Source organism: Protomyctophum parallelum (assembly GCF_964188405.1).
Source record: "Protomyctophum parallelum genome assembly, chromosome: 5".
NCBI classification, from domain to species: domain Eukaryota; kingdom Metazoa; phylum Chordata; class Actinopteri; order Myctophiformes; family Myctophidae; genus Protomyctophum; species Protomyctophum parallelum.
In genome coordinates, this window is record NC_139702.1 from 8,746,722 (window position 1) to 8,773,236 (window position 26,515).

At 43.8% G+C, this 26,515-nt stretch overlaps 1 protein-coding gene across 1 annotated transcript in view; it reads left to right on the forward strand.

Annotated features, from left to right (window-relative positions):
• Window positions 1–25,921, forward strand: part of col17a1a (collagen, type XVII, alpha 1a) — a gene marked incomplete at its 3' end in the record, with an annotated part of 60,854 nt that extends 34,933 nt beyond the window's left edge. Inside the window, exons 38-57 of the mRNA XM_083765624.1 lie at window positions 695–754; window positions 2,201–2,242; window positions 3,728–3,790; window positions 6,300–6,359; window positions 7,008–7,034; window positions 7,722–7,772; window positions 7,987–8,094; window positions 8,476–8,523; window positions 9,145–9,234; window positions 10,548–10,661; window positions 14,274–14,354; window positions 14,711–14,827; window positions 14,958–15,035; window positions 21,261–21,386; window positions 23,665–23,805; window positions 24,004–24,168; window positions 24,488–24,607; window positions 24,693–24,773; window positions 25,505–25,558; window positions 25,872–25,921. Coding sequence (XP_083621750.1) covers window positions 695–754; window positions 2,201–2,242; window positions 3,728–3,790; window positions 6,300–6,359; window positions 7,008–7,034; window positions 7,722–7,772; window positions 7,987–8,094; window positions 8,476–8,523; window positions 9,145–9,234; window positions 10,548–10,661; window positions 14,274–14,354; window positions 14,711–14,827; window positions 14,958–15,035; window positions 21,261–21,386; window positions 23,665–23,805; window positions 24,004–24,168; window positions 24,488–24,607; window positions 24,693–24,773; window positions 25,505–25,558; window positions 25,872–25,921 — 1,676 coding nt within the window. The remainder of the gene's footprint in view (window positions 1–694; window positions 755–2,200; window positions 2,243–3,727; window positions 3,791–6,299; window positions 6,360–7,007; window positions 7,035–7,721; window positions 7,773–7,986; window positions 8,095–8,475; window positions 8,524–9,144; window positions 9,235–10,547; window positions 10,662–14,273; window positions 14,355–14,710; window positions 14,828–14,957; window positions 15,036–21,260; window positions 21,387–23,664; window positions 23,806–24,003; window positions 24,169–24,487; window positions 24,608–24,692; window positions 24,774–25,504; window positions 25,559–25,871) is intronic.
• Between the last annotated feature and the right edge of the window lie 594 nt (window positions 25,922–26,515).

Sequence of the window (26,515 nt, forward strand, 5' to 3'; positions counted from 1 at the left end):
TTCAAAATTTCATCATGCTTTATGTAGCATGTGAGGTGTCAAACTAGGGGGTTTTCATGATGCTGAATCCATTCCAGGCATTCGTTTTGCAAGAAAAACACTCATTGGGCTAAAAACGGCTAATGCCGTCATCACAAATTGATGATGTCAGCACATTGGGCATGGCCCAATGAGTGTTTTTTTGCTAAACTAATGCTTGGAATGGATTCAGCATCATGGAAACCCACTAGTTTGACACCTCACGCTACATAAAGCATGATGAAATTTTGAATATTTTGCCTTCTATAGGTTGTTAATGGTATGGTCACATATTATGCCAATTATGAAAATTGCCCAACATATGCAAGTTAGCATCCGGCAGTTTCTATATGCTGGGGACCCATACTAAACATTTCTAACATAAAACGTTGGTGTACTCAACATGTCCGGGTTCACTTTGGCTACTAGGCTATATGGGGATACATCTAGTCTGTAAAGTACGATCTTTCCTAAGGGGATACATCTAGTTCTAGTCTGTACGGTACGATCTTTCCTAAGGGGATTTATCTAGTCTGTAAGGTACGATCTTTCCTAAGGGGATACATCTAGTCTGTACAGTATGATCTTTCCTAAGGGGATATATCTAGTCTGTACGGTATGATCTTTCCTCTAGTCTGTACGGTACGATCTTTCCTAAGCCAACCTCATGTTTTAGGTGCATCTAAAGAAGGACCTCCTGGACCCAAAGGGCCACCTGGAGAGCCAGGTAGTCCAGGTAAATATAAGCATATTTACATAACTGCATGATGGCTACAAGAGCTACTGTATAACCAATTGACAAATTGGTTATAGCTACCATTTGGTTGTGATTCTTCATTTATTTTGTGTGTATTATAATTGTCCTTGTATATTATGTTATAAACATTTAAACGTTTGTTGCAAAAACATGATGTTTGGGGGATAAATCCCCTACTGTACTTGCCCGACGGGCAAGTGCCTCTGACACCAGACTGATTACACCTCAAAATACATACATCAATAATATGATCTATTAATAATTACTGTACTGTAATAACTACATCATTTGGTGTTCATATATTCGAACAGGTAAGGACAAGGGCATGGGGAGAGAGTATGTTTTGCACTCCGTCCGTGTGTGTGTGTCCGTCCGTCCGTCCGTGTGTCCGTCAGTCCGTGTGTCCGTCAGTCCGTCCGTCCCTTACCAGCTAATCTCCGGCACCGTTAACCCGGTCGATGCCAAACTTTGCACACACACTCCCTGGATGCCAACGATGAACCTCTGGCCCACATTTTCCAGAACGGCCTGCTAAAGCACCACCGCGAGGCAGCTTTTCACATTTTGTACCTACTGTATAACTGCACCGATCTGCGTGAAACGTTGCATGCACACTCACTAGAGGCCAAGGACAAACCTTTGACTTGCATTTTTCACATCTGCCTTTTATAGCGCCACCAGGAGGCCGACTTTTGTTTTTTTTCTTTTGATATGTCCAAAAAACTCGCAAATCGTTACACAGTATCTCTATAGCCATGTGCTCAATACGGATCTGTCCGATATTTCATATTCCATCGTAATTGGCTATAATTGGCTTTCAAAGTTTGCAGGATTGGCCAGTTTTGAACAAAAAGCCTCAAATCATGAATCTTTCACACACTTTCCTACTAGGCTGAGGAATATATCCCACGCTTTTGACATTGGCCTGTTATAGCACCACCAACAAGGTGGATTTTTGCAAAACACATCCAATTGCCATCAAAGGCGTATGAAGAAATGGCACCCTTTTCACATTGTTTATTTGTGTTGGCTGTTGCCCTGTATACAACCACCAGATGAAGGCAGGCTGTAATGTCATGCTCATCCAGAATTCTATCCTCAGAGATGCTATGATGAGTGATCTGGCTCGGCATTTCCTCAACAAAATGAAGAAAATTGTTGCAAAAACAAAACAACAAAACATGTTTATATTACTCCTAAACATTTTGCGAAACATCACACACACACTCCTATCCTCCTGGTGGAGACCTGTGCCCAGAAAGGCACAGGTCTAGTTACTATTATTTCTGCAGCAATGGCTGAGGAACCATAACTAAATAGCTTTACTCTTCTTGGCCCATGCACAAAGGTGTAAAAGACCTTGAGATGGATCCATTTACATACAGTACCAAACATACACTTGATTTATGAGTGGTTGTTTTACAGGTTCGGGGTCTCCTGGACCCGACGGGTCTCCCGGAGAGCCAGGTAATTAACCCATTCTGACCTGAGATCAGATTCATACGAGGTTTCCACTGGACACACACTGGTCTGATTAACCCATTCTGACCTGAGATCAGATTCTAAAAAATGTCAGTCGTTCTTCGATTTTTCAAAAATAGCAGACCTACAAGCTCGTAGCGCGCCACTCGGTGGCGCGCTACGAGCTTGTAGATCTGCTATTTTTCAATAGCTAAAGCATAACATGATGCCAACACCAAAACGGGTTCCCGTTCAGAATGAGTTAAACACCATTATGTACTGTAACAACACAATAGCTATACTGTAGGCAGATTGATTGAATACTTTACTAACGGTTTGCAAAATAGTACAGTGGTATACGATTTTACAACGATTGTTGAAAGGATAACACAAAAGTCAGTAAGTAGTAGGGCCTTGTTTCCATTGTGTTCCTCTGTGTATTCAGTTCATCGAGGTAGGTCTGACAAATGGCATACTGTACATACAGTACGTACTACGTAGTGTACTCAGGGTGACAGGAGAACAGCGACGGCACACTTCAAGAGTTAACCCATTCTGACCTGAGATCAGATTCTAAAAATGTCAGTCGCTCTTCGATTTTTCAAAAATAGCAGACCTACAAGCTCGTATCGCGCCACTCTGTGGCGCGATATGAGCTTGTAGATCTGCTATTTTTCAATAGTTAAAGCATAACATGATGCCAACACCGGGTGTTGGCATCGGGTGCCCGGTCAGAATGGGTTAAACCCTATATACTTAGAGTAGATAGACTGGTTGCTTTGTGGCGCGTTGTGAGCTTGTAGATCTGCTATTTTCACTACATCTTAAACATTTGTTTTCTAATTCATGGAATTTCTTAGATTTGTCTTTAAATTCTACATGCAATTACTGACAACACATTGTTGAATTCATATTTGAATTCATTTTTTTTTTTAATTAGTGAAGATTTTAGCTTTTTTGTGAATATTTTTGAAAATGTTTTGGAAACAATACTAATAATTAGAAAACTAAATGTAGCAAGCTAAAAATAAAAGGAGGCATAAAAATGTGTCCCGACCTGCAGTTAAGGGAACAGTGACTTAGATGACCGGAGTCATACAAGGCTATAGGTGCCCTAGTATTTCCCTCTATACACGCCAAATCACTTTTCTTTTTTCTTTTTTTTTTTTAAGATTTTTTTTTTGCGGCTTACGCCTTTTATTGATTTTTGAAGGGACAGACAGTAGACTGACAGGAAACGGGAGAGAGATGGGGGGATGACATGCAGTAAAGGCCGTGTCGGGTCCGGGAGTCGAACCCGCGGCACACTGCGACTGGATTACCAGTCCGGTGCCCAGACCGTTACGCTACGGCCTGGGCCGCCAAATCACTTTTTAAAACTTTTACCTTGGAGATGTGCAATTTTAGCCAAATGTCAGCCCTGGAATATAGGGAAGTTAGTGTTCAAGCGGCCGTTAAAATGCATTTCAAAATGAGTGGATGGTTTTGCAGGACTTGGGTCTCCTGGACCCCCAGGGGAGAAAGGAGAACCTGGAGTCTTTGATCCCACCTCAGGTATGTGACAAACATTCCTCCATATCAGGAGGTAGAGCTACTGTTCCAAACATTCCTCCATATCAGGAGGTAGAGCTACTGTTCCAAACATTTCTCCATATCAGGAGGTAGAGCTACTGTTCCAAACATTTATCCATATCAGGAGGTAGAGCTACTGTTCCAAACATTCCTCCATATCAGGAGGTAGAGCTACTGTTCCAAACATTCCTCCATAGCAGGAGGTAGAGCTACTGTTCCAAACATTTCTCCATATCAGGAGGTAGAGCTACTGTTCCAAACATTTCTCCATATCAGGAGGTAGAGCTACTGTTCCAAACATTCCTCCATATCAGGAGGTAGAGCTACTGTTCCAAACATTCCTCCATATCAGGAGGTAGAGCTACTGTTCCAAACATTTCTCCATATCAGGAGGTAGAGCTACTGTTCCAAACATTCCTCCATATCAGGAGGTAGAGCTACTGTTCCAAACATTCCTCCATATCAGGAGGTAGAGCTACTGTTCCAAACATTCCTCCATATCAGGAGGTAGAGCTACTGTTCCAAACGTTTCTCCATATCAGGAGGTAGAGCTACTGTTCCAAACGTTTCTCCATATCAGGAGGTAGAGCTACTGTTCCAAACATTCCTCCATATCAGGAGGTAGAGCTACTGTTCCAAACGTTCCTCCATATCAGGAGGTAGAGCTACTGTTCCAAACGTTTCTCCATATCAGGAGGTAGGGCTACTGTTCCAATCATTCCTCCATATCAGGAGGTAGAGCTACTGTTCCAAACGTTTCTCCATATCAGGAGGTAGAGCTACTGTTCCAAACATTCCTCCATATCAGGAGGTAGAGCTACTGTTCCAAACATTCCTCCATATCAGGAGGTAGGGCTACTGTTCCAAACATTCCTCCATATCAGGAGGTAGAGCTACTGTTCCAAACATTCCTCCATATCAGGAGGTAGAGCTACTGTTCCAAACATTCCTCCATATCAGGAGGTAGAGCTACTGTTCCAAACATTCCTCCATATCAGGAGGTAGAGCTACTGTTCCAAACATTCCTCCATATCAGGAGGTAGAGCTACTGTTCCAAACATTCCTCCATATCAGGAGGTAGAGCTACTGTTCCAAACGTTCCTCCATATCAGGAGGTAGAGCTACTGTTCCAAACATTCCTCCATATCAGGAGGTAGAGCTACTGTTCCAAACGTTACTCCATATCAGGAGGTAGAGCTACTGTTCCAAACATTCCTCCATATCAGGAGGTAGAGCTACTGTTCCAAACATTTCTCCATATCAGGAGGTAGAGCTACTGTTCCAAACATTTCTCCATATCAGGAGGTAGAGCTACTGTTCCAAACATTTCTCCATATCAGGAGGTAGAGCTACTGTTCCAAACATTCCTCCATATCAGGAGGTAGAGCTACTGTTCCAAACATTTCTCCATATCAGGAGGTAGAGCTACTGTTCCAAACATTTCTCCATATCAGGAGGTAGAGCTACTGTTCCAAACATTCCTCCATATCAGGAGGTAGGGCTACTGTTCCAAACATTTCTCCATATCAGGAGGTAGAGCTACTGTTCCAAACATTTCTCCATATCAGGAGGTAGAGCTACTGTTCCAAACATTTCTCCATATCAGGAGGTAGAGCTACTGTTCCAAACATTCCTCCATATCAGGAGGTAGAGCTACTGTTCCAAACATTTCTCCATATCAGGAGGTAGAGCTACTGTTCCAAACATTTCTCCATATCAGGAGGTAGAGCTACTGTTCCAAACATTCCTCCATATCAGGAGGTAGAGCTACTGTTCCAAACATTTCTCCATATCAGGAGGTAGAGCTACTGTTCCAAACATTTCTCCATATCAGGAGGTAGAGCTACTGTTCCAAACATTCCTCCATATCAGGAGGTAGAGCTCCATATCAGGAGGTAGAGCTACTGTTCCAGGAGGTAGAGCTCCATATCAGGAGGTAGAGCTACTGTTCCAGGCTAGTGCAGTGGTTCAGAACTCTTTCATGTCAAGGACCCCAAATTGACACTAATTAGCCCGCGGACCCCCATTTGAAAAGACATGCCAGAGACCCCCAAAAGAGAAGATTTCTACGGCTCTAGCAGTGATTCTCAACCTTTTTAATGTCAAGGACCCCCAGTTTGACAGTTTGACGCCCAATTTATATTGTCAAATCTATGTTAATTTAACTCTGAGAGTGTACAAATGGACGAAGTGTCGAAGTGTCCTTGGGTTAGTGTTGAAGTGTCCTTGGGTTAGTGTCAAGGTGTCCTTGGGTTAGTGTCGAAGTGTCCTTGGGTTAGTGTCGAAGTGTCCTTGGGTTAGTGTCGAAGTGTCCTTGGGTTAGTGTCGAAGTGTCCTTGGGTTAGTGTCGAAGTGTCCTTGGGTTAGTGTCGAAGTGTCCTTGAGCAAAACGCTGACCACCTATGACTGCTCCTGAATGATGCCGTTGTGAATGGATGAATGTAAAGCGTTTTGCATAAAGGCACTATTATAAATGCACTATTTATTTCAGAAACCTTCTTTGCAGGGCCTCCAGGCCTACCGGGACCCCCAGGCCCGACGGGATCACCAGGTGATTACAATACAATACAATACAATACAGACCGTCGTGTTGTTGGATAACTACTGACTAGTTTTCATGACACTTAGGGCCGATTCATACTCCTATTTTACCGCTGTTTAGGCGCTGTAGTGCCGAAATGATTATGGCTCGTCAGAAATTTTCAGTAGCACCGAAGAGACGACTTTAGCACGGTACCCGCCCCCCCCGAACCTCAAATGACGTCACATTGTAGGCTCTACAGAGCCAAACCGACTTTTATTCGGCTCTAAAATAGGAGTATGAATCGGCCCTTACTCTGATCTCGCACTTGTCTGCTACATTTTAAATATAAATTTGTAATTGTACAGTAAATGAATTCATTCATTCATTCATCCACTTACTTATCTGGACAATGCACATCAATCAATATTTCAGTTTCCACAATGTTACGTAAATGTGCCAGAGTTGGGAAAAGAGCACATTTTCATCTGTACTCCCATGGGCAGGCTGTTAAAATAGTGGCCCACGATACGATACAAAAACAAATTGTAATTGTAGTATTTTTAATGCCACCAGTCAAGAGAAGCACTAAGGTCGCATTGTCTCACATTGTGAGGTTTATATATATATAAATAAAATGGGGCATAAGTGGTTAAGAACTCTTTGCTTGTTTTTTAGGTGATGGTGGACCAAGGGGACGCCCAGGTAAGACAACGTGCATATTGATTAGTGCCTTTGTGGCAAAACTGAAATGGAAATTAAATTATTATTTTTAAATAATAATCTATCATATATTGTAGCCGCGACTGTGTCTACAGTACAGATCCCATGGCACCACGGCATAAAATGAGCTTTGTTATAAAATAGCTCAAAGCTCTATTGCTGGTTACTCAGGTTAGAACCGGTTAGAACCCGCCGCAGTGGTGTTCAACTAGAACTTAAACCAGGATGCTTCTGCCTTGAGCAGACCTCCGATTAGGCTTTGTCAGGATGACTGAGCCAATAAGATCCATATATGGGTTCTACCATATCGATCTGATATCAGCATTAGGTCCAACCGTCCAGCATTAGGTCCAACCCAGACCAAATGTAGGGGGGATAGTACTAGACATGTCATACTGTATGTCATATAGCCCAACGTCCTAGTCGAATATCCCCATATATGGAGACTAAGGGCTGTATTTTGCGTGTCTTAAGTACCAGGTCTTATTACTTAACTTAAGACCTGGAGGCGTGGTCAATGCTCTTTGGCCACTCAGAATAGCCAAATGGCATTGATCACGCCTCTAGGTCTTAAGTTAAGTAATAAGACCTGGTAACTTGACTGACTGGATGTAATGACTGCGGCAGTGACATGACTGACGTGTACATAATGATATATCTGCTCTCCAGGTGAACCAGGCCAGCCTGGCCTCCCAGGAAGTCCAGGGGATCCAGGAGTCGGTAAGGAAGAAACCTTAAAGTAGTACAGCGCTGCAACTCACTGAGACTAGAGTTTTAACCAGTGACTCTATTCCTTTGGCAAAAGAATATACAAGCTGGGGTACCCCGGTAAAATTAGTTTATATAACTGAAATCTGCTTTTTTTTTATTTTGTTATTACAATTTAACAATCACTGGTTTAAGTGGTTTAACAAAATCCCTTCTCATCACCCAGGCCACCCTGGCTACCCAGGACCCCCTGGAGATCAGGGACCAGAAGGCGCTAGTGGTCCCCCGGGTCCTCAGGGGCCCGAGGGCCCACAGGCGCCACCAGGACCAAAAGGTAAGGTACAGGTGTTAAATACTCTTCACACCATGAAAATAGTATTTTATTTCTAATACTTAACCACTTAAGCAATGTAAAACTTTAAGACACTAATACAAGTGCCACTTTATAAAGTGACAGCGTTTTGACAGGTGACTACGCTGTTGAAGGCTGCTTGCTCTTTAAGCCTTATAAGGAGTTTATAATGCTGCCCGTGCCTAATTGAATACTGTTCCCAAAGGACATTTTTGTGAGAGCTACTGATTCTTGTCATGGTTTTATCTATATATGCCAAGAAAATGTCAGCACTGCACTTGGAAACTATACGTTCAACTCAATTATCTTGTCATACTGAAAAAGTGGACGGGAGGGGAAAATAAGTATTTTCATGTCTTTTAGGTGATGGAGGTGTTCCTGGTGCCCCAGGGATCCCGGGAGTCTCCGGTGGTAGGAGCATTTGCAAATACTTTCTAAAGTATGTGGGGTTCACCCATTTGGTGTCAGGAGGGTTTAACACATCTGGTACTCAAGGTTATTGAAAAATAATGCATGGTATGGTAACTGCACAGTGCAGACAGATACTGTACCATGGCCACTTACCAATGATTAATACAGTAGGGCACTATGCACTTCACATCTTAATAATACACTTTGTGTTGACACAATCTTCATCAAGCTGGGAATAAAATGTTACATGATTACTCCTCCAGCAAGTAGGGCAAATTGCAGTGCTCAAGAAACAAAACCAGCTTTCTTTTTCTGCTTGCCGTTCCTCATACGGTTTGTGTTCCAGAAGAGGTTGAAGGTTAAACTATATTGAAATCCATGTAATTTTTGTAGCTAATTAATTGCTTTATAACACTAGTGATGATGAGAAAGCTGTGCAATGAAATAATGCACGCCCTCCTCCGGCCGATCAGAATCAAGTACTCTCCGTGGCCATGGTATAGATGTTATTATATGCAGCTACTGTATACTATGTCATATACTGTACGCCGGTATACTGGTCCATTCTACTATACACTACTCTAATCTTCTCTTACCAAAGAACGTGGCTTCTAATTTCAGGTTCAGGTTCCAGACCGGGCCCCCCAGGTCCCCCAGGACCACCTGGAGCACCTGCTTCTGGCACTGATGCCCTTACAGACTACATCCAGCGTAAGTTCATGTGACACTGACACACTAGTCTCACGTAGCCAGACAACTATTCCACAATCTCCGAATGATATAGAGTCTGGAACCTTGAAATATCTTTAGATTGTATTATGTATTCCCATATCTGCGAACCAACAAGCTATTATGCTTAGATGATTTATATTTACATTGGGATAATTTTGCGCAACTGTAAATACGAAACGAAACGGAAGTGGGGAAGAGGCTCCACTTCCGCCTCATGATAGAGCTTCCGTTGCTCCAGACTGTATGACGGAAGCATTTGAAAATTCAATGGAATCAAAATGACTGAAATCAATCGTGGTGACTGAGGGGGCACGGTGGCACAGTTGGTAGTGCTGTCGCCTCACAGCTAGAAGGTCCTGGGTTCGATTCCCGCTGGCGATGCTGTGGGCGCTGGGGGCGTGTTCTCTCCTCTGCGTCATCAGTGTCCATACCTGAGGTGGGGTTGGCGAAAGGGCCTTTCGGTGTGGAGTTTGGATGTTCTCCCCGTGTCCGCTAGGGTAGGTACCCTCACATGTTCTCCCCGTGTCCCCTAGCCTAGAGTTGTAGGTACCCTCACAAAAAACATGCAGTGATCCTGGTCTCTAAACTACGCCTGATGGAGGGGAAAGGAACTGGTCGGAATAACGTGTTCCTTCCACGCGCTACGTCCGGCCAGGGAAACTCCCCTGTCAGGTGAAAAGAAGCAGCTTGGACTCCTCATGCATAGAAGGAAGCATGAGGTCTGTCCGTTGCCCCCCCAGGTTGGCAGAGGAAGTGTAGTGCCCAGGATTACATTAGATAATTGACACTGGGTGAAAGAAATGGGTTGCAAAATCGTGGGATAAAAATGATATGGAAAAAAAGAAATCGTGGCGACTGAGAACTTTAAACCATGAATAAGACTTCCAGTTCGATCCCGGGCTCCCCCAGAGTTAGGGTCCTTGAGGAAGACTCTGAACCCTTAATTGCTCCCGATGTGCAGGTTGGTGCGTTGCATGGTTTCCTCCGCCATCAGTGTATGAATGTGTTTGTGGATGGGTGAATGTAATGCACAATCTAAGTAAAGCGCCTTGGATAAAAGCGTTATATATACTGTATGCACCATTTACCATTTTAATGCACATTTATATGCCTTATGCCTTATTGTACACGTATACTTTTCAGTCTCTTGCCATTACTATGTTACGCTGAATGCTGTGGATACTTGTTTTCTAATCTAAGCTTAGTTTTTCTCATTGTGATTGTGTGTTGTTGTTGTTGTTGTTGTTGTGGTGCAGTACTTTGTTGATGACCTCCATGATGTTTCCCTGCAGAGCCCAATGTCAGGGACTACCTGGCCGGGTCCCCAGGACCCCCCGGGCCCCCGGGGCCTCCCGCTGAGCAGTCCGTGAATGACGTGGCGAGCCAAGTCATCGACTACATTCAGAGTGAGTCCAATAGAGACTGTGTGAGATACAGTCTGAGATACTGTGGTTCTCTAATGACGTGGGGAGCCAAGTCATTGACTACATTCAGAGTGAGTTCAATAGAGACTGTGTGAGATACAGTCTGAGCCAAGTCATCGACTACATTCAGAGTGAGTTCAATAGAGACTGTGTGAGATGCAGTCTGAGCCAAGTCATCGACTACATTCAGAGTGAGTCCAATAGAGACTGTGTGAGATACAGTCTGAGCCAAGTCATCGACTACATTCAGAGTGAGTTCAATAGAGACTGTGTGAGATACAGTCTGAGATACTGTGGTTCTCTAACATCTTCATGTCAAGAACCCCACCGAATTCAACGTGTCAATTATTTGGTCGCAGACCGCCATCTGCAAACTTTTTGTCACAAGGATACAAATATTGTGTTTGTGTTTGTGTTTTATTTATTTTTAATAGCAGATCTACAAGCTTGTAGATCGGCTATTTTCAAATAGCCATATATATACCGTAATTTCCGGACTATAAGGCGCACCTGAATATAAGCCGCACCAGCCAAATTTAGGGAAAATCCCAAATATGTACGTATACAAGCCGCACCGGACTATAAGCCGCAGGTGGCCCCCTAGTGGCCGTTACGTTAGCTCAGAGCCTTAGATGGCTCTGCGTTAGCTGTAAAAATCCATAGATAAGCCGCACCGTTGTATAAGCCGCAGGGTTCAAATCATGGGTAAAAAGGTGCGGCTTATAGTCCGGAAATTACGGTATATAGGTTTAAACAAGTGGGTAAAGTCATTTTGCTGCTATTAGTACTGTAACTCATTTAGCTGGGGACCGGAAGAGTGGGCACCTAACTTTTTACATTTAAGGCCTAATATTTCTACAATTGCTTGCTGCAAATGGCTGCAAAACCTGTGGATATCCAGTAATTTGGGGCATAAACGCTTGCCCGTTTTTCCTCCGGGGTTTGTTTCCGCTGGGAAGGAACGGGCGGGGGGGGCAGTCAGCGCACACAGAAGGAACGGGCGGGGGGGGCGCAGTCAGCGCACACAGAAGGAACGGGCGGGGGGGCAGTCAGCGCACACAGAAGGAACGGGCGGGGGGGCAGTCAGCGCACACAGAAGGAACGGGCGGGGGGGCAGTCAGCGCACACAGAAGGAACGGGCGGGGGGGCAGTCAGCGCACACAGAAGGAACGGGCGGGGGGGCAGTCAGCGCACACAGAAGGAACGGGCGGGGGGGCAGTCAGCGCACACAGAAGGAACGGGCGGGGGGGCAGTCAGCGCACACAGAAGGAACGGGCGGGGGGGCAGTCAGCGCACACAGAAGGAACGGGCGGGGGGGCAGTCAGCGCACACAGAAGGAACGGGCGGGGGGGCAGTCAGCGCACACAGAAGGAACGGGCGGGGGGGCAGTCAGCGCACACAGAAGGAACGGGCGGGGGGGGGGCAGTCAGCGCACACAGAAGGAACGGGCGGGGGGGGGGCAGTCAGCGCACACAGAAGGAACGGGCGGGGGGGCAGTCAGCGCACACAGAAGGAACGGGCGGGGGGGCAGTCAGCGCACACAGAAGGAACGGGCGGGGGGGCAGTCAGCGCACACAGAAGGAACGGGCGGGGGGGCAGTCAGCGCACACAGAAGGAACGGGCGGGGGGGCAGTCAGCGCACACAGAAGGAACGGGCGGGGGGGCAGTCAGCGCACACAGAAGGAACGGGCGGGGGGGCAGTCAGCGCAACAACAAAAATAAAACCTTTGGCGAAAACAGAAGCACAACATGAGGATGAAGGAAACATTCAATGTCCGCTTTGCTAATTCACAACAACTACTACTACTTTGGTGTTGCAGTGTTGAAGCTTTGAATTTCTCTAACTATTATAAACTTTAATAACTTCAATAAATGAACGCCCTACTTGATCACATGACTACAGCGTCACCCGGCCAAAAGCATCAAAATAGCACCCAACCATGACGAGTATGTGTTAACCACTTGTTAACCCCAGCGTCCATATCCCGGGGAGAACCTTAGCCAAGAATAGCAGATCTACAAGATCTGCTATTTTTTGGCAGAAATAGTGGTAGTACAGTTGAAACTAAAGTCTGGTTCATTCTCTCTAAGGTAGATTCACACCATGGCCGCAGGGGGTACACACTCAGGACCACTTGGCAGATGTTGTGGTAGTGTGAAGTTTGTGAACGCTGCGTACCCTCCATGCATGGAGGTATAGTCTCTATACCTCCAATGGAGGTACTCGGATACGGAGTGTACTCTGATACGGATCACTGCACTGTGAAGGCATTGAAGTGTACTCGGGAAGAATCAAGGCCGAAGTCCTGACGTCCCGCGCTCATCCCCTGGTTCCGCCTGGTTCACGGAAGTCATTTCTCTTATGGAGAATAACATGGGGTCCTCTTAAAATCGTTTCATGTAAGCATTGCGGTCCAAATATAAACAAACTGTCTCAGCGTTATTGTCAGGGAGGTGTCTCTGTATTGTTTGCGACAGTCAGTCACTCATTATGAAAATGTAGCGAAAATGTAACTAATTCAGTAGCAGTAACATTAGCGTTTTCTCTCAGTCAGTTGATTCTTCATATCCGTATGAGTGAAACGGGTTCAGTACTTAGTTTAGACGAGTCATTTGCTTAGACCAGTCATTAGTCCTACAACTACAACCTATCTCAAACCCTCACACTAACCCTAACCTCCCACGGGGCAGCACACCTAAACCTAGCCTTAACCCATGTCTAACCAATGACTAGTCTAAACTAAGTATGCACCCGGAGTGAAACGGACTGGATGACAAACACCGCTCTTATATGAGGCGATCTAAAATCCCCCTATGGGGATTACAATGCAAATAAAAAGTACATGAACCCGTGGATTTGCGCCCTCTACTGATATTGACGTGGGACTTCGGTGTTCCATGTGAATCATGGCCAGTGGGGACCAGGCGATCGTAATCAGGAACAGTTTGAATCAAACACTCGGTGTGAATCTGCCCTAAGTCTACAGGGACTTATCTTACTGTTGTGTTTCTAGTCTACAGGGACTTATCTTACTGTTGTGTTTCTAGTCTACAGGGACTTATCTTACTGTTGTGTTTCTAGTCTACAGGGGCTTATCTTACTGTTGTGTTTCTAGTCTACAGGGACTTATCTTACTGTTGTGTTTCTAGTCTACAGAGACTTATCTTACTGTTGTGTTTCTAATCTACAGGGGCTTATCTTACTGTTGTGTTTCTAGTCTACAGGGACTTATCTTACTGTTGTGTTTCTAGTCTACAGGGGCTTATCTTACTGTTGTGTTTCTAGTCTACAGGGACTTATCTTACTGTTGTGTTTCTAGTCTACAGGGACTTATCTTACTGTTGTGTTTCTAGTCTACAGGGACTTATCTTACTGTTGTGTTTCTAGTCTACAGGGACTTATCTTACTGTTGTGTTTCTAGTCTACAGGGACTTATCTTACTGTTGTGTTTCTAGTCTACAGGGGCTTATCTTACTGTTGTGTTTCTAGTCTACAGGGACTTATCCTACTGTTGTGTTTCTAGTCTACATGGGGACTTATCTTACTGTTGTGTTTCTAGTCTACAGGGACTTATCTTACTGTTGTGTTTCTAGGCACGGGGACAGCTGGCTCTCCCGGTCCACCCGGTCCTCCAGGCTCCATCTCTGTCAATGACATCATCAACCTGTTGCAGCGTAAGTATCAAACCACTGTCACGTTTTCAACATTGGAACATTTAATATGATTTGAAATTACATTTCTGTTTGCCTTTTTAGGCTTCGTAGTAGAAAAGTACACAGGTCAGATATGAGAATTTACTGACTTGTACTGTACCAGGAAATTACTGACCTTTTTATAAATCTTAAAAAATAAATAGCGGAATTAGCTGATCTACAACGCGTCACATAGTGACACATTGTAAACGTTTTTTTCAGCATGGACACGATTATGACGATTATGACAAAGATAATTGCGATCATCTCAAGTAATTGCGATGAGACGATACAAGTGTAATAAACTGTGACAACCCTATATATCTGCATATGTGCAGGAGATGACGTGCGGAGGTATGTGGCCGGGCCCCCAGGCCCCCCGGGGTCTCCTGGACATGGAAGCTACGGGGTTAACCCACACGAGGTGTCGGAGCAAGTCCTCCGGCTCATGGGCGGTGAGTGACAAAGACACCGCACGTTGTTTCATTTCATTAGCAGTGTGGTCGGCACTGCAGTCCCCGAGGGCACGACTTGTGATTCATTGTGTGTGTGTGTGTGTGTGTGTGTGTGTGTGTGTGTCACCAGAGAGGGGGATGACGGGACCCCCGGGTCCCCCAGGACTTCCTGGGACCCTCCAAGGAGACTTGTCATCACTGCTGGAGAGTAAGAAACCTATAGACATACATAACCTTATAGCCTTGCGGAGCATTGTTGATTTTGACAGTATTTTTTTTATTTTAGTTTGTCATAGTAGTCTCTTGAATAGCTTTCATTTTGTTTTAGTCACATTTTAGTCACCTGGAATGTTTCATTGTTAGTCTAGTTTTAGTCGACTAAATATCATAAGATTTAGGTCGACTAAATCTACAATTGATTTAGTCGACTAAAATGTATTTTGGCCGGCCTTGGAAGCCTACAAGTTCACAACGCTCAGAACAACGCGACATGCTGTGACGCGTTGTAGCTTGTAGATCTGATATTTTCAGCATGCAACCGAATGTAAACAAGTGTCAATATATTTAGTCATAGATTTAGTCATCATAGCTTTATTTAGTTTCCATTTAGTTTTTGTCAGTGAAAAAAGGTAGTCAACGAACATATTTAGCCAGTGATCAGTCTGACAGTGAATACAAATCCGACAACCTCAGAACGGTCGCCACCAGGTATTCCTAAGCATAACCTCATTAAAACTATGCCTAAACCTAACCTCATCCCTAAACATAACCTCAGTAAAACTATGCCTAAACCTAACCTTATCCCTAAACATAACCTCAGTAAAACTATGCCTAAACCTAACCTCATCCCTAAACATAACCTCAGTAAAACTATGCCTAAACCTAACCTTATCCCTAAACATAACCTCAGTAAAACTATGCCTAAACCTAACCTTATCCCTAAACATAACCTCAGTAAAACTATGCCTAAACCTAACCTTATCCCTAAACATAACCTCAGTAAAACTATGCCTAAACCTAACCTTATCCCTAAACATAACCTCATTAAAACTATGCCTAAACCTAACCTTATCCCTAAACATAACCTCAGTAAAACTATGCCTAAACCTAACCTTATCCCTAAACATAACCTCATTAAAACTATGCCTAAACCTAACCTTATCCCTAAACATAACCTCAGTAAAACTATGCCTAAACCTAACCTTATCCCTAAACATAACCTCAGTAAAACTATGCCTAAACCTAACCTTATCCCTAAACATAACATCATTAAAACTATGCCTAAACCTAACCTCATCCCTAAACATAACCTCAGTAAAACTATGCCTAAACCTAACCTTATCCCTAAACATAACCTCAGTAAAACTATGCCTAAACCTAACCTTATCCCTAAACATAACCTCAGTAAAACTATGCCTAAACCTAACCTTATCCCTAAACATAACCTCAGTAAAACTATGCCTAAACCTAACCTCATCCCTAAACATAACCTCAGTAAAACTATGCCTAAACCTAACCTTATCCCTAAACATAACATCAGTAAAACTATGCCTAAACCTAACCTTATCCCTAAACATAACCTCATTAAAACTATGCCTAAACCTAACCTCATCCCTAAACATAACCTCAGTAAAACTATGCCTAAACCTAACCTCATCCCTAAACATAACCTCAGTAAAACTATGCCTAAACCTAACCTCATCCCTAAACATAACCTCAGTAAAACTATGCCTAAACCTAACCTCATCCCTAAACATAACCTCAGTAAAACTATGCCTAAACCTAACCTCATCCCTAAACATAACCTCAGTAAAACTATGCCTAAACCTAACCTTATCCCTAAACATAACATCAGTAAAACTATGCCTAAACCTAACCTTATCCCTAAACATAACCTCAGTAAAACTATGCCTAAACCTAACCTTATCCCTAAACATAACCTCATTAAAACTATGTCTAAACCTAACCTCATCCCTAAACATAACCTCATTAAAACTATGCCTAAACCTAACCTCATCCCTAAACATAACATCAGTAAAACTATGACTAAACCTAACCTTATCCCTAAACATAACCTCAGTAAAACTATGCCTAAACCTAACCTTATCCCTAAACATAACCTCATTAAAACTATGTCTAAACCTAACCTTATCCCTAAACATAACATCATTAAAACTATGCCTAAACCTAACCTCATCCCTAAACATAACCTCAGTAAAACTATGTCTAAACCTAACCTTATCCCTAAACATAACCTCAGTAAAACTATGCCTAAACCTAACCTTATCCCTAAACATAACCTCAGTAAAACTATGCCTAAACCTAACCTTATCCCTATACATAACCTCAGTAAAACTATGCCTAAACCTAACCTTATCCCTAAACATAACCTCAGTAAAACTATGCCTAAACCTAAGATTAGTCCTAAACATAACCTCAGTAAAACTATGCCTAAACCTAACCTTATCCCTAAACATAACCTCAGTAAAACTATGCCTAAACCTAACCTTATCCCTAAACATAACATCAGTAAAACTATGCCTAAACCTAACCTTATCCCTAAACATAACCTCAGTAAAACTATGCCTAAACCTAACCTTATCCCTAAACATAACCTCAGTAAAACTATGCCTAAACCTAACCTTATCCCTAAACATAACCTCAGTAAAACTATGCCTAAACCTAACCTTATCCCTATACATAACCTCAGTAAAACTATGCCTAAACCTAACCTTATCCCTAAACATAACCTCAGTAAAACTATGCCTAAACCTAAGATTAGTCCTAAACATAACCTCAGTAAAACTATGCCTAAACCTAACCTTATCCCTAAACATAACCTCAGTAAAACTATGCCTAAACCTAACCTTATCCCTAAACATAACATCAGTAAAACTATGCCTAAACCTAACCTTATCCCTAAACATAACCTCAGTAAAACTATGCCTAAACCTAACCTTATCCCTAAACATAACCTCAGTAAAACTATGCCTAAACCTAACCTTATCCCTAAACATAACCTCATTAAAACTATGTCTAAACCTAACCTCATCCCTAAACATAACCTCATTAAAACTATGCCTAAACCTAACCTCATCCCTAAACATAACATCAGTAAAACTATGACTAAACCTAACCTTATCCCTAAACATAACCTCAGTAAAACTATGCCTAAACCTAACCTTATCCCTAAACATAACCTCATTAAAACTATGTCTAAACCTAACCTTATCCCTAAACATAACATCATTAAAACTATGCCTAAACCTAACCTCATCCCTAAACATAACCTCAGTAAAACTATGTCTAAACCTAACCTTATCCCTAAACATAACCTCAGTAAAACTATGCCTAAACCTAACCTTATCCCTAAACATAACCTCAGTAAAACTATGCCTAAACCTAACCTTATCCCTAAACATAACCTCAGTAAAACTATGCCTAAACCTAACCTTATCCCTAAACATAACCTCAGTAAAACTATGCCTAAACCTAAGATTAGTCCTAAACATAACCTCAGTAAAACTATGCCTAAACCTAACCTTATCCCTAAACATAACCTCAGTAAAACTATGCCTAAACCTAACCTTATCCCTAAACATAACATCAGTAAAACTATGCCTAAACCTAACCTTATCCCTAAACATAACCTCAGTAAAACTATGCCTAAACCTAACCTTATCCCTAAACATAACCTCAGTAAAACTATGCCTAAACCTGAGATTAGTCCTAAACATAACATCAGTAAAACTATGCCTAAACCTAAGATTAGTCCTAAACGTAACCTCCATGAAATTATGCCTGGATTTATTCCCAACATTAACTTCAGTAAAACAAATACAAGAACCGATGGAGGCAGGCAGTCTTTTGGGGGGGACTTTACAGTTATGTTATTGTAATTTCACCCAGAAGAGTAGACCCACTTCACATTACTTGAACTCAAATAACCTACATAACGCTAATACAAGATTATGTAACCTATCGCTATAAAGTAGGGTTGTCCTGATCCGGTCATGTGATCGGAAATTGGGACCAATCATGTCATTTTCAAATGATTGGAATCGGTGTGGGAGCAAAAGAAAACGTAATGGGGACATCCCTAGTATCATTATTATTATTATTATTATTATTATTATTATTATTATTATTATTATTATATCCCTAGTATCAACATTATATCCATATCATGATATTAGACGGGCCCATAACAAAAGGAGGAAGACACACAGCTGTTTAACCCATTCTGACCTGAGATCAGATTCATACGAGGTTTCCACTGGACACACACTGGTCTGATTTAACCCATTCTGACCTGAGATCAGATTAAAATGTCAGTCGTTCTTCGATTTTTCAAAAATAGCAGACCTACAAGCTCGTAGCGCGCCACCGAGCTTGGGCATGTGCATGAATAATATACGCTTGCGCTGAGCCTCTGTACTTGATGAGAAAGTAGTGGGCTTAGGGCGGATGGGAGGTTCCCCACGCTTGATCGTCCTATATGGTGTAACTGCCTGCATCTCCAATGCCTTCTCTGTCAGAACCTGTGACACAGTCTTTGCATCTTTGGTGCGCTCATGTTCATCCTGGATGTTTTTTTCCTGCTGTGCACGCTGCAGAAACATCCAGTTACAGCGGTGTGCAGTACCCCTTCCTGTCACGGTGTCATTTCCAAAGTCATCATTGTCAATGATACTGATACTTGGTTCTCCCTCAGCAATATCATCAGGACACACCGAGCAATGTCCAAGATAGTGCATGGTCCAGACATCACGCAAGAGAAGCACGTCTCGGTAGCTGATCCCCATGCCCAACTTGTAGTATAACAGTCAACAAGCTCCTTGCTGCGAGTCATCCCATGAAGGGTGATGGTGGCATTGATGGCAGTGGTGGTTCAATACCACATTCAATACCACATTCACAATGCAATATATTAGAGATTTATTTTTCTATGTGGTTTGTCTACAACCATATACAAAGGACGGAAAACAAAAACAAACAACATACTTTGATATTCAAATGTTACGTTTTCACTGTACTGGATGGCTGCCATCTTGAATTTTGGGGCCAAAATGAGGTCTTATGATTAAAATGATGTCAGATTTGAAATCCTTATGGTATGAAGACACTTTTTCATACATGATTCTAGGTAATTTGGATCAAAAGTTCATTTTTGGCTATGGCGCCGGGCGCCATTTTGAATGTGGCCCTCTAGCAAAAAATGCCGGGATTTTTGCGAGGGACCTGGGGGCTAAATCTGGTCCATAGAGGTCAAATCAATCATCAAAACATTGTTGCCAGAGGTTGGTCACGGAACCTATTGAGTGTTAGGTGTTCCCAATGCACCCAATTGGCAACTCTGCAGGACCTGTAGGCCTACAGGAATACACACAGGCCCTAGTAGGCCAACTACAGGGGCTGTTACAATATTGTCTGTGATTTGGGATACTAAGCCGGTGCCCGACTGTAGAGCACTGAGTCGTTAACGATGGAAGTTGGAGATCCATGCCCCACCCGGCTATACAATACCCGTTGAACCCGTGTCAGAGTACCCGTTCTACCCATCTGGCTGTGTCCCTTTCATGTCCATGGAGATTTCTGTATCTGTGTCCCTTTATTCCTATATATGGAGTTCTGTGTTAAGCATGCCCAAATAATGTGAACAGGTCAGCTCCACCTCATTACCTGGAACTGGAGTATGAATAGGCCTCTACAGGTGGTTTTGGCCCTCCGTCCAGCAGTGGTCAGGGTCTCATATGATCCCAAAATGAATAGGCCTCTTCGGGGGTGTGTGGGGTCTTGTCGTGACTCTCGTCCGGCAGTGGTCAGGGTCTCAGATAATCCCAAAGGTTCCTTTGAGTTCCTTGATGAACTGGATTACAGACGTACGTACAATACGTACAGAGACTTGGTGCATTTATAGTTAATAAAGATAAGATTTTACTATTGTGATATGCGTGTGCTATAAAATATCGGATCGGGAAAAATCGGTACTCAAAATCAAATAATCGGAATCGGATTGGGAGCACAAAAACGTGATCGGGACATCCCTACTATAAAGCATTGAAAGATTGCAATCACAGATATAGTTGCAAGCCCTCTTTCTGTTTCCTTCTAAAGCAAACCCATATCAGACAGGGAGCGAGTGACGCATGTTGCCTGGATCAGCGACATGTCTGCTCATGAGGGGTGCGGGGCGTGTAGCGTGAAAAAGAAAAGTTCACCACAATCCAGGTCTAGTCGCACACTAGCGTGTGCGTGAAACGAGCACGTGTGCCGCCGGTGTGCGATAGGTTAATTGAAAATAATGGAGGCGGCTGTTTTGACGCGCGGCGTTCGCAGACGGTGTGGGTGGCCCTTTAGTCACGTCAGTCACTCCCCGTCTGAGTAGTACCAAGTTGATTGATGTGTGACATTTTCCTTGTCTCACCTCTAGGTGGCATTGTGGGCCCCCAGGGACCCCCTGGGCCCTCCGGGTCCCCGGGTCGTCCAGGACCACCGGGACCACCAGGACTGGCCAACTCTGCATACGGGAATGAGGACATTCGAGACTACCTGCAACGTCAGTACTGTAAACCACAACCATGACCGTGAAATGAGTCCTGTCTAACCCCTGTCAGTTCTCTGCTCTGTGCCTACCTTCTGTCGTATGTCCTTAGACCTTCAGCGCCGTTGCAGCAAGCCAGTCCAGTGTGTCATTGTCTAGGTCAATTAACCCACGGTCACCATTCGGTGGCCGGTATATGGGGCAGCTGGTCAGCACGTGTTCCACAGTCTGTAATGGGTCCCCACATTCGCAGTGGGCACAGTCTGTGAGAGCCCATTTCTGCATGGCTGCAGCAAAACGTCCCACACCTGTCCTCAGGCGGTTGAGGCTGTCCACTCATAGGCACTGCTGCCTATCTCTGTCACTCCTGCCACCTGCACAGTGGTGGGGAAAGTACTCAATTGCTTTACTTAAGTAAAAGTATCAATACCGCAATATATAACTGCTCTGTTACAAGTAGAAGTCCTGAATTCAAAACCAAACTTTAGTAAAAGTACAAAAGTATCGGTATCAAAATGTACCAAGTACCAAAAGTATAGAAAGTACTCATTGTGCAGAATGTCTCATTTCAAGTTTTCAAATGTATAGACATTTTTTTGAAAATGGCAGACCCACAAATAGCAACGCATTGTGAGCATGTAGATCGGCTATTTTCAAATGACCAAAATGTAGTGGTTAATGACATGTATGTTTTCGATTCTAATAAAAATCTAAATCTACAGTAATCTAAGTAACTAGCACCTAAAGTTTTCAAATAATTAGTAGTGGAGTAAAAGTACAATATTTGCCTTTGAGATGTATTGGAGAGTAGAAGTAAAAGTATTGGAAATTGGAAATACTCAAGTAAAGTACAAATACCTCCAAGTTGTACTTAAGTAAATGTACTTTCCACCACTGCCACGTGCACGTCCACCCTCACCACATCCACAAACCTCCATGGCCTTCCTCTTCTCCTCTGACCTGACCTGACCTGGCCTTCCTCTTCTCCTCTGACATGGCCTTCCTCTTCTCCTCTGACCTGGCCGCTCCAACTTCAGCATCCTCAACCTCCTATCTATCTATCTATCCTATCTACAGTATCTATCCTATCTATCTCTCACCGTGACCTCACCCCTCCTCTGCACATGTCCAAAGTTACCATCTCAACCTCCTATCTATCCATCTATCCATCCATCCATCCATCTATCCATCCATCCATCCATCCATCCATCCATCCATCCATCCATCCATCCATCCATCCATCCATCTATCCATCCATCCATCCATCCATCCATCTCTCACCGTGACCTCATCCATCTATCCATCCATCCATCCCTCACCGTGACCTCATCCATCCATCTATCCATCCATCCATCCATCCATCTCTCACCGTGACCTCATCCATCTATCCATCCATCCATCCCTCACCGTGACCTCATCCATCCATCCATCCATCCATCTCTCACCGTGACCTCATCCATCTATCCATCCATCCATCCATCTCTCACCGTGACCTCAGCCCTCTATCCATCCATCCATCCATCTCTCACCGTGACCTCATCCATCTATCCATCCATCCATCCATCTCTCACCGTGACCTCATCCATCTATCCATCCATCCATCCATCTCTCACCGTGACCTCATCCATCTATCCATCCATCTATCCATCCATCCATCCATCTCTCACCGTGACCTCATCCATCTATCCATCCATCTATCCATCCATCCATCCATCTCTCACCGTGACCTCAGCCCTCCTCTGCACATGTCCAAAGTTACCATCTCAACCTCACCTCTCTTGTTTTATCCCCATACGTTCTAAACTGAGCCTCTAAAGTAGTCATTTCTGAATGCTTTATATTATGAAACGCAGTAAATATATTATTTCAATGTTACCTGTCGTCTGTCGGGTGGAAACCTCATTTTGTCCCAAACTGTAGCGTAGCGTTGCACCGCGTAGCGTTGCACCGCGTAGCGTAGCGTTGCACTGCGTAGCGTTGCACCGCGTAGCGTAGCGTTGCACCGCGTAGCGTAGCGTTGCACCGCGTAGCGTAGCGTTGCACCGCGTAGCGTAGCGTTGCACCGCGTAGCGTTGCATGCACGTTTCCAGCTTGTGGATCTGCTACTTTTGATGCTTTTCTGTGTGATCGTTAATTCGTTAATTTAGGAAAAAACACAAAAAGTTAGAATATGGAGATAAGAGGTTTCTGTCCGACAGCGACACTGTGCATTGATAAATCATCACTTAATTTGATCCATTCCGTTCCGTGCTCTTAGATGTTTAATTTGATCCATTCCGTTCCGTGCTCTTAGATGTTGACTTCAGGGGTGCTCCTGGGCCCCCCGGTCCCCCTGGACCTGAGGGGCCCCCCGGGGGGACCAGTGGACTGGTCACCTACGCTGAACACTCCAACAGACAAATGATCCGAGCACAGCTGCAAGAGTACATTAAGAGTGGGTTAAACTCACACACGCACACACACACACGCACGCATGTACGTGCCAATCCGTTGTGATGCGTTGATTGCTTGCATATCGGCTATTTTCGCCCATTAAAAACCATTCCCAGAATTAGGACGCTAGAGTCTTAAGTGTTTAAAAATATAGTCACTCATTCATTTCTTCTGGATAACTATGGCTCTTGTATCCCAGGTGACGGTGTGCGGGGGGCCATGTCTGGGGGTCCTGGACCCCCGGGGCCTCCTGGAGCTCCGGGGCGTAAGGGGGAGCGAGGCGACTCCAGAGGCGCTCAGGGAAGCAGGCCGGAAGCCGTGGACTACTCCACCATGGCTGTCAGAGTGACTGACTACATCAAATGTAAGTCACATGACATGCATTATTATGCCCGTCAAGGGTCCATTTTATTTGGTTCCTGAGCACGTGTCCTAATAAGGAAAAATATAGAAACTGCTTCCTAGTTCAATAATTATGGAACATTCAAGTGATGCTTGTAGCCTACATTATCGGCCTTCTGATCACGTTTTGACACTTACTTACTGTGCTGAATTCATTCAATTCAGTTCATTAATTGCCCTGAAGTCTATCCTATCAATCGCCCAGAGACAATCGATTGTTACAAAATACAAATATATTAGCCGACTATGACTAACGATATTTTGTATCACCTGACTTGCAGCTCAGGGCCTGCTACGCGACAACAGTCGAGAAGACCAGCGTATGTCCCAGGGACCCCCGGGACCGCCCGGGCCCCCGGGCTCCCCCGGGAACGTCACCGCTATGGCGGAATACGTCAAAAGTACGTGTGGCAAAATGTACAGAAATTACCGCACAGAAAATACGTTAATGAAGTAGTACTAACTGATATAACTGGTGCTCTACAGATCATGGAGGCGTCACAGGACCTCCTGGGAGAACAGGGCAGAAGGGAGAGATGGGATTCTCTGGTCATAAAGGAGACAGAGGTACTGTTTCATTCATTAATGGGATTCTCTGGTCATAAAGGAGACAGAGGTACTGTTTCATTCATTTCAGTCATAGTGAATTTAGAATATATATTTATTGAGCATAGATATATGAAGCATAGATTGGCGTCAGGGCTCTGTCCCTATTCATTCCCTGTAACATTAACATTTTAGTTAAATTATAAGCCAAGTAGAAACAAACATAATAAAAATGTGCCCAGCGATTTGCAGAAACGGAGCACATTTAGCGACACACCAGGCGCCATCTCGGATGTAGCTGAAGTAGCTAGATGTAGCCAAAACACTCCCGAGGCGATCGACAACAACGGGAGGTATGATTAATTGTAACACGACTAGCGACGGGACCACAATGGCTCGTCTAAAACATAATCTTTGATTAGAATTGAACGGATTGATTTAGATCAAGAGTTATTCACGTTTTAAGATCTCATCCGCTAAAATGGGGGGGGGGGGGAACATTTTGGATGATGTCCCAACCAGGAAATGACATTGAATGTTGCCCAACAGGCGCTCCCAGCCTGTGGAGCCGTGGAGCGATGCGCTCGGTTTTGATATCAATAAAGTTCTGTCCTTTTATTTATCTCCGTCCTGAGCGTCGAGCGTTATTATTTGATAGGACGGAGACCTCCGTTTATGCCGCTCAGGGTGTTAAAAAGGACCTAAATGAAATAGTAAATACTGAAAGTGTTAATATTCCTGTCTTGGCACAGGTGAGCCAGGCCATTCAGGACCAGAGGGACGGATGGGACAAAAGGGTGAGAGAGGTGAGTCCTCCTCCTCAATACTGACAACGTACAGCATCAGATGTTAGTGGTTCTCCTGGGCGGGAACCCCTTTTGGTGTTTTAAGCATTATGTTACACTTTGGCTATTGAAAAATAGCAGATCTACAAGCTCAGATCTACAAGCCCGGGTCGGCGACCAATTACATATATTTTTGGGGGTCTTGACATAATGTTTGAGAACGACTGACTCTAGAATCATGGGTTTTTCAGAAAACTGTCACGATTTAGACGCCTTTTATAGAGTCCTCAGGTCTAAATGGGTTAACAAACCCTTGCTCATTGTTGTCCGTCAGGAGACTCATCACTGGTGGCGCGGAGGAAGAGGAGGAACGCCGATGTTTGAGATGACCATCACTCTATGACTTAAAGAGCACACACACTGTACTTTATGGCACAAGAGGGTTTGCAGTAAGAATATGCTATTCAACTGCCAATAATTTATGTGTGACAATGACAACGTGTGAGCGATGAGGATGGTCGAGAGACCAAGGTGCTCTTTACACGAGAACGGTGTTCATAGAAAACGGCAGCCGCGGCAGCAGCGTTTATGTAGCCTAATGTATTATGAAATATATAACCATCCCGTGGCGCGCTCTGCCTGCATGCTCTGGGCTGCGGCCACAACCATGTCGTGTTTTGGAATCATTCAAAACCCCAATAGGGGTTCTTCTTGTACGTGGGTGACTGGTCTATTTGGCAGCCCCGTTACCTTTAGTGCAGTGTTTCCCAAACTAATGAATACAAAAAGAAAAATACAAATAAGATGAAAATTGCACAAAATAATCTACTAAACATCGAGCATTTTTCACATAAGAATGTCAGAAAATGCATCACATCGACCGACGTGCTTTTTAGATTGGCTATTAACACGATTTCTTTTTTTTAAACTAGGGCTTAAGTTGTTGTACATTTGGTTCTTGGGGAGACATCAAATCTA